At 59.2% G+C, this 7,874-nt stretch overlaps 2 protein-coding genes across 2 annotated transcripts; one reads left to right on the top strand and one right to left on the bottom strand.

Moving 5' to 3' along the window:
• Window positions 1–93: 93 nt before the first annotated feature.
• On the bottom strand, window positions 94–2,533 carry SODALDRAFT_322506 (ArfGap-domain-containing protein; the record flags this gene model as incomplete). Its single annotated transcript, XM_028609728.1, has 4 exons — window positions 94–1,992; window positions 2,071–2,181; window positions 2,316–2,332; window positions 2,419–2,533. 4 exons carry the CDS (start codon window positions 2,531–2,533, stop codon window positions 94–96), a joined length of 2,142 nt encoding a protein of 713 aa, XP_028469161.1.
• Window positions 2,534–3,490: 957 nt separating this feature from the next.
• Window positions 3,491–7,176, top strand: SODALDRAFT_349363 (oxysterol-binding protein). The gene is made up of 3 exons (XM_028613419.1): window positions 3,491–3,659; window positions 3,781–3,857; window positions 3,915–7,176. The coding sequence occupies exons 1-3, from the start codon at window positions 3,627–3,629 to the stop codon at window positions 6,868–6,870; spliced, it is 3,066 nt and encodes a 1,021-aa protein (XP_028469162.1). The 5' UTR covers window positions 3,491–3,626; the 3' UTR covers window positions 6,871–7,176.
• The last annotated feature ends 698 nt before the right edge of the window (window positions 7,177–7,874 follow it).

Raw genomic sequence — 7,874 nt, forward strand, 5'->3', positions numbered from 1 at the left:
CCCCCCCGCTTCATCTCCCGGGGTTCCCCATTCCCGAATCCCAAATGCATTCCTTTCCCTTTCCAAGTGTCATTGCCGTGCTCTCGGAGCTCCTCACCTCTGCCGAGAACTCAAACTGGCAAAGGCATCAGGACTGTGACGGCCATTGGTCCAGTTCATATCCGCAAAAGCCATGCTCTCGCGGCTCACATTCCGCTTTTGTTGCGCCGCGACTCCGGATACGCCCACATCAGTCGTCGCGGACGCGGGTTCCACCGGAGACGCCGTTGCGCCGTTCATGAAAAACGGGTTCTTGTTTGCCGCAGGGAGCGGGAGCGGCATGGACGCACTCCGCTGCGGCATCGCGTGACCAGGCGGCGCACTGGTCTGGAACATGGTAATCTCGACGGCTGGACTTGCGGCTTGCGACCGCGCCTGGCCTTGGGCGAGATCCGACTGGGGCACGTAGTGTGGCTGGGCGTTATTATAGAGAGCGAGGATGGACGCCTTGTCGGGCCGCTGGGGGTTGTAGTACTGATAGTGGGGTGCGGGCTGGACGGCGAGCGCAAAAGGGTTATTGTGATTTTGCTGCATGGTTATAGGCTGCTGTCGAGGCTGAAGTTGCGGTTGTTGGGGTTGTGCGAAGAACGGGTTGCCGGCTGTTGGAGAAAGTGGTTGAGGAGAGCTAGTGAAGGTGTACTGGGACTGCTCCGGGATTTGTCCCAGGTTGGGAGACTGAACCTTGGTGGGGGAGCGCGCGAAAGGGTTATTGGCAAAGTTGGACGGCGAGCCGTTTGTAATAGTCAGGCCCAAGTTCGGCTGGAGCATTGCGGGGTGCTGTGTTTGGGGCTGGGACTGGGCTACCAAGAAAGGGTTGGTCCCTGTTCGTTGCGGTGGGAGGGGCTGAGGGTACGTCATGCTGGGGGTAAGATGCGTGGTCGCGTAATTCTGCGTCGCATAATTCTGGGCCTGGGTCGTGAGCATCTGCTGGTACAAGGGCTGCGGCGGAGCGGGAGAGGGCGCGGGCAAGCCACCGGTGTGATGAGGAAATAGAGGAGGTTGCTGTTGTTGCTGTTGTTGCTGTTGTTGCTGTTGTTGCTGTTGTTGCTGTTGTTGCTGTTGTTGTTGTTGTTGTTGTTGTTGTTGTCGTGGCGGGGCGAGAGATAGGTTGTGGAAGGTCTGGCTAACATCTTGCTGCTGAAGATGAGACGTAAAGGGATTGGTGTTGAGGAAAGGGTTCGTATTCTGCAGGGACCCGGTCGACTGGGCGGTTTGCGGCGGCAGCATGTCGAACGGGTTGCTCGAGACGCTCAAGGGAGTGAGTGGGCCAGGATCCGGGAAGGTGGCATGCTGAGGGAGCGGTGCCGAGCTGGGGGCCACGGGGGTCATGGATCGCGAGGTACGCAAAGTGCGAGCGGTTGCTGTTGTTGTTGTTGTTGTTGAGGGCGGTGCCGGCGATCTCCCATCACCCTCGCCGAGACGCACAAGGGTCTCGATGGCCCGTTCCAGGTTTCCGTTGACGCCCTTTAGGATGGCGGCGTTCCTCTGGCTATCCGTGAAACCCATGTCGCGCAAGCTCGCCAGCTTCGTCTCCATATCATCCCCTAAGGTGTGGTGCTGCACACTGGCACCGAACACCTGAGAAGGCTTATTCTTGAAGCGGTAGTCCGCCGCCGGGGACGGACTTCGTCGGGCCTCCCGGGGACTGTTGGGTTGCGACGAGGTATTGCTGCGGGTCTCTTTTTTGGAGCGGGACGAGAGAGGCAGGATGGACGAAGCGGATCGAAAGCTGAACTTGCTGGGCGTCTTGGGAGGTAAAGGAGGGGGAGTGCCTTCGTCGAGGGCCCTTGCTGATTTTTGACGGGCAGTATGGTTCGAATTGTTGACATACTTGGACCGAATAAATCGCTCCATGGCGGAATCGGCCTCGTCGGCGTCGACCGGGATAGAAGGTCTCTTGTTCTCGGGGTTGTATATTTTGTTGGAGGTGACGTTGCCAACCTTTTTCATATTCTGCGCATTCGCTCGAGTCCTGTCAGTTTGTGTGTGTGCGACCAAGAGACAAAGGAAAGGAAAATTGGTGGGACGGACCTCGACTTGTTCGTTGGACCAACCATCCATGGTCAGGGACTTGACCTTGGAGACATGCGTGCCCAGCTTGCGATGGATGGAAGCGCAACGCATGCAGAGAAAGACGCCTAGCTGAGATCCAAAGTCAGCCAACCCCGTGCGTGAGAGATATGCGGGATCAATGATGATTATTCGGAAACGCAGTCCCGGGGTTGAAGGTTCCTAGGAAGGAGGGGAATTAGGGTCGACGAGGGGGGGTAGCATACACTCCATGATGCCCATCCTGATGCGACAAGAATATTAGCGACATTTGTCCAGGGAGATGGAGAGAAATTAAAAAAGGCGGGTGAGAGATGAGAGACAACGCACCTGGATTCCGAGCTTGACAGTCCGCGCACATGTTGTTCCCAGGAACGTTGTGAACAAGCTCCTGGAGGACCTTCTCGTTCCGCGCCTGCTGGCGCTTGCTGAGGGCGGAGGCCATGTCGCGTGCCGATGTAGAAGCAATGCCGGTGGCGGCGCGGACAGGCGAAGCGAAGGGCGTGATATTCGACGGGTTAGGTAATTCGATTTTGGGGGTCCACGGACCGGCCAAGGTTGCAAATGAAGGGAAGAGGGAAGACGGGGGAAATGGTAAGGTCCGCTCAGGAGTAAGATGAAGAGTGGAAGAAAGGGGGGGGCAAGGATTGTGCTAGACGCAACATGACCTTCCTCTGAATAGGATGTAGGTTGGTACACGAAGGTATGAATGGAAGAGGCGGGAAATGGCGAATGAACGGGAATGCATCCATGGAGTTAGTGTGGAAAAGGGGGGCCCGGCCCCTCGCCCCCCGGTTAAGGAAGAAGCAGCAGGGAAGGGAGAGACGAGATTCTGCAGGTACGCTAAAAAGGACTCTAGATGTTCCGATGGAAGCCCGGTCGAACGAATTACGAATATGGTACTTGGCTGCTTAGTACTGCGTCCTTTTATTCGTGGTATAGATACCTGGTTGGACGTAAAACATATGTCCGTACCTCGTACCTCACACCTCGATAAGGTGGCTGAGGGCCAGTCCTTCCCGCACCGCTACGGCCCCTTTTAAAGGACTCAGAGAGTACTTTGTACCCAAGCGGTTCCAGTCTAGGTAGGTACCTAAGGTACCTTACCTTAAGGTATGGCGGGTCCCTGTACAACGGAGTGTCATCAACGGTCCGTCTTTCGCTCCGAACACCGTCATCATTCAATAATCTCACGTGACAGTGCTTGAAAGGGACACCGGCAACAACAGCCAGCATTCGTACGTTGTAGTGCGTATGTACGGAGTTACCTCCCTCGTATTTCGTATATACCTTATTCTTGTTCCTGAGCCAGGTACAGTACACGTACATCCCCGTCATTGCTCACCAAACAAATAATAAGCAGCAACCACGCAAGCGGGGGAACAAGAGAAAGGAAAGAGCAAGAAAAAGAAAAGATAAAAAGAAAAAAAAAGAAGAAAAAAAAGAAAACCCTCAACACCCCCCGCCATGTTCGACTACCAAATGTTAGAAAACGGGTCATAATTCCAACAACCATCACCTTCTCCATTCCGCAAACAATGGCCGTCGAACAGTTGGAGGTGCACTGCAAGGTCCGTCTAGAAATGATCCCTCGCCACCCCAATTCTCTCCTCTCCTCTCCTCTCGTCCTGCGTCAACCATCTTTCTCCTCCCCTTCGAGGGCTTCACCCGCTAACCCATGACGCGTTACAGTCCTACATCGTGCGCTGGGTCAAGGTCAGTGAGGGCCACACCATCTCTTGGAGCGTCCAGCCTCACAAGAAGTCTCTGTACGTCGCCTCCCCTCCCTCTGCTCTTCCCATACACTGACCCTGCCTGATGCGTAGCAACTTCGGAATCGTCAAGCATCCCGGCACCGGCGCCACTTCGCTCTCCTCCCAATCCGATGCCGCCGAACCCCTCTCCGGCGTAACATCCGGCGTCAGCGAAACAAAACACAGTCGCTTTGCCAGGAAGGACACCATCACGGCCCAAGACCAGCTCGCCAGCAAGGGTTTCATCCCGATACAATGGCAAGGACGATGCGAACCCGACAAGGTGTCCACAGGCACCTACGACGTGCCTCCAGCTGAGACCGGCATGTACGGCCTGGTCTTCGACAACACCTTCTCCAAGCAGACCGCCAAAACCGCCTCCCTCTTCCTCATCACCTACCCGACCGGCTCCCCGCCTCCGACGACGAACCAGACCCCGCCGAACCTCTCGCTCTCCGCTGCCACCACTGCGGCCAAGACCGGGAGCAGGACGAGCTTGGCCAAGGTCCACAGCAACGTCGTCGCCGCCGACTCGGTCGACAGCTTGCACAGCCACCTCCCCGGCGGCAACACCGCCTCCACCTCCGGCCGCAGCGACGGCACCGCCAACTACCACGTCGGGAACCTGCTCAAGCGGAGGCGTAAAAAGGGTCAGGGCTACGCGCGTCGCTTCTTCTCCCTCGACTATTCGTCCTGCACTCTGTCCTACTACTATAACCGCAACTCCTCGGCCCTCCGTGGCGCCATCCCCCTCAGCCTGGCCGCCATCGCCGCCGACGAGCGGCGTCGCGAAATCAGCATCGACTCGGGTGCCGAGATATGGCATCTGCGAGCCTCCAATGCGCGAGAGTTCAACGAGTGGGCGCGGGCCCTCGAGAAAGCCAGCCGCATCGCCCGCGGCCTCGACGACGCCGCCGCCGACGACGTCCAGGATCCCTCTTCTAAGGCCTCGGCCAGAAAGAAGCCCGATGGGACGCCGAGGCTGTCTACGAGCCTGTCGCGGCCTGCGCATTCGAATCCGCCAGAAGCCCGCGAGTGGGAGCAGGTAGAGGCCTTGGTCAGTCGGATGGTCGGCACCCGGGATGCCCTGCGACGCCTCGTCAAGGACATGGCTACGGCTCCCAAACCTGCTCAGACCAATAGTCAACACACCTTTTTGTCCCCCTCGGTCCTGGTGCCCGGGGAGGAAAAGGACGGATCTTCCTCCCTGTCTGCCGAGGGCCCCAAACGGTCGTTCTGGAAACGCAGATTGAGCGCCACTCCATCCACTGCACAGGCGGCTTTCCAACCCACCGTGTCGTCCGCCCTGGCTGTTTCCTCCCCCGCCTTCCTCGCCCCGACCATCAACTTGAATGACGGCCCGAGCCACGCGAGGAAAAAATCGAGGGGGTTCGCGCACCAAGAAAAGAGCATGCATGACCACTGCGCGGCCTTGTTAAACGATCTAGACTCGGTGGTGGCCGAGTTTACCGTATTGATTGGGCACAGCAAGCGCAGGCGCATGTCGGCCCCGCTGTCGGCCGCCGGATCCAGACTGAGCGTAGAGACCACCTCGTCCGAGGAGTTCTTCGACGCCGAGGTCGGAGAGACAGGCTCGCAGATTGTGAGGATTAATCGGGGTGGGGACGACGACGACGACGACGACGACGACGGCGACGACGACGAGACCCCCGAGTCCGACGATGTCGACGAGGTGGACGTGCACGACTCGTCTTCGGTATCCTCTGCCGAGGAGGACGAGATGTCTGGCCAGGGAGAAGACACCTACTACCCGATCAGACCCAGATCCCTGGCACCTTTACCCGTGGACATCTCCGTCGACAGGCGTGCGACAATTCCTCCGGCAATGGTTCAGCCCCCCAGTCTCATCGCCTTCGTACGGAAGAACGTCGGCAAGGATCTCAGCACCATCAGCATGCCCGTGTCGGCCAACGAACCCTTGTCCCTGCTCCAGCGGTCCGCCGAACAGCTCGAATATGCCCAACTCCTGGACCAGGCCGCCCAGCAAAAGACGGCCAGGGACCGTCTGCTGTACGTCGCCGCCTTCGCCGTCTCTCACTTCAGCAACGGGCGCGCCAAGGAGCGCGCCATCCGCAAGCCGTTCAACCCGTTGCTGGGCGAGACGTACGAGATGCTCCGCACCGAGCAGGAGGTCCCCGGCGGCTTCCGCCTGCTCGTGGAGAAGGTCAGCCACCGACCGGTCCAGCTGGCCATGCAGGCCGACGCGGCGAGCTGGTCCCTCAGCCAGTCGCCGGCGCCGTCGCAGAAGTTCTGGGGCAAGAGCGCCGAGATCACCACGGACGGCCGCGTCCGGGTGGTGCTGCGGGTGGCGGACGGCGGCGGCGGCGGCGGCGGCGGCGGCACCGACGAGCTGTACTCGTGGACGCACGCGACCATGTTCCTGCGCAACGTGGTCATGGGCGAGAAGTACGTGGAGCCCGTGGGCACGATGCACGTCAGCAACGACACGACGGGGGACAGGGCGTGCGTCGAGTTCCGCAGCAAGGGCATGTTCGGCGGGCGCGGCGAGGACGTGCAGGTGGACGTGCTCGGGCCGGACGGCGAGGCCACGGGCAGCGGGCTGACGGGGACGTGGACGGCCGGCCTGCGCAGGAGCGAGAACGGCAAGGCGGTCGGGGACGCGCTCTGGCAGGTGGGCGGGCTGGTGGACAACGCGGCCAACACGTACGGGCTGACGCGGTTCGCGGCGGCGATGAACGAGGTGACGGCGATTGAGGAGGGACGGCTGCCGCCCACGGACACGCGGCTGCGGCCCGACCAGCGGTTGGCGGAGCAGGGCGACCTGGACGGCGCCGAGGAGTGGAAGGTGAAGCTGGAGGAGGGGCAGCGGGCGCGGCGAAGGGAGCTGGAGGAGAAGGGCGCGGAGCATCGGCCGCGGTGGTTCGTCAAGGTGGCGAACGGGCCGGAGGGCGAGGAGGTGTGGAAGATTCGAACGGGCAAGGACTCGTATTGGGAGGAACGTTCCAAGGGGGCATGGAGCGGTGTGACGGATATATTTACTGTCTAGGCGGGGGCGTGCGCTTCACGTTCCTCGCAACCTAGAAGGGTTGTTTCTCTTCATTTCTTTTTGTTCCAAAGGCTTACCAGGGCAGAGAAGAGGGTGGGCTGAGGCGAGTCAAACAGGCAGCAGGCGGGCAGCTCATGTCATTTTCCTTTTGGACCGGGATAAATCCAAGAGCACAGATAGACGAGGCGAAAAATATTATCATCTTCCGTCATAGTTCTAACGATATAGCGATGTAGGCAGATAGAGGAATCCAACATGCAGGGAGGCCGGGTGATAGGATACCCCAGGCCGCATGTTAGGTCCGTCTTCTCCATTGTACAGAGTAAGGGGTGACGGAGGCCCTGTTCAGAGTATCCGTACATGACCTGCACCTGTACCGACGGGATGAGGTGTTTCGTCTCGCTGAAGACGTGCTTGCTACTTCGTAGGTACAGCACGACGAGGAACCTGTCGCCTTCCTCAATGGGAAAGAGTAAGGCTGTCTGTCACACCTCGGTGTAACCCGACAGGTTGGGTTTCAAACGCGTAATCCCCATGTCACCTCCATGTCACCTCCATGTCACTCCCATGTCACTCCCATATCATCGCGAAACACCAAGGCGCTGAAATCCTACCTATGCACATTTGTTGTCTCTCTTTTCTATTTGGATGTCGCTGCCAGGTCATTCCATCAGGTGATTTGTTGCTGCAACCGGCGACCGCCCCCCTTCTCTTGAGCGCGCGGGGGAACAGGGGCCGACCCCGCCGTTTTTTTTTTTTTTTTGTTTCGCTTTGCCATCTCGTATTGTCCGAGTCGAGCCAGATTGGCTGTTGGTCCCAACGGCGAGGGTACGACGAGACAACGTGACGAGTACCAGGTCCTGGGGAATCCGAAGGTACCGACGGGCCGGAACCGGAAACGGAACGCTATGGGCTGTTGGTGTGGTGTGGTACGTGTACGTACGTACCCCAACTCCGGGGTTCCAGCCCAGGTCCATGGGACAGATTCATTCTTTCCCGCCGCC

This window comes from Sodiomyces alkalinus (genome assembly GCF_003711515.1).
Source record: "Sodiomyces alkalinus F11 unplaced genomic scaffold SODALscaffold_2, whole genome shotgun sequence".
Taxonomy (NCBI): domain Eukaryota; kingdom Fungi; phylum Ascomycota; class Sordariomycetes; order Glomerellales; family Plectosphaerellaceae; genus Sodiomyces; species Sodiomyces alkalinus.

What these genes read in the sequence shown, in the direction of transcription:
- SODALDRAFT_349363 (XM_028613419.1), top strand. Translation starts at nt 3,627, where the DNA reads ATGGCCGTCGAACAGTTGGAGGTGCACTGCAAG. An exon ending in AGTTGGAGGTGCACTGCAAG is followed by an intron (nt 3,660 to 3,780) that starts GTCCGTCTAGAA and finishes GACGCGTTACAG; the next exon opens with TCCTACATCGTGCGCTGGGT. An exon ending in CAGCCTCACAAGAAGTCTCT is followed by an intron (nt 3,858 to 3,914) that starts GTACGTCGCCTC and finishes CCTGATGCGTAG; the next exon opens with CAACTTCGGAATCGTCAAGC.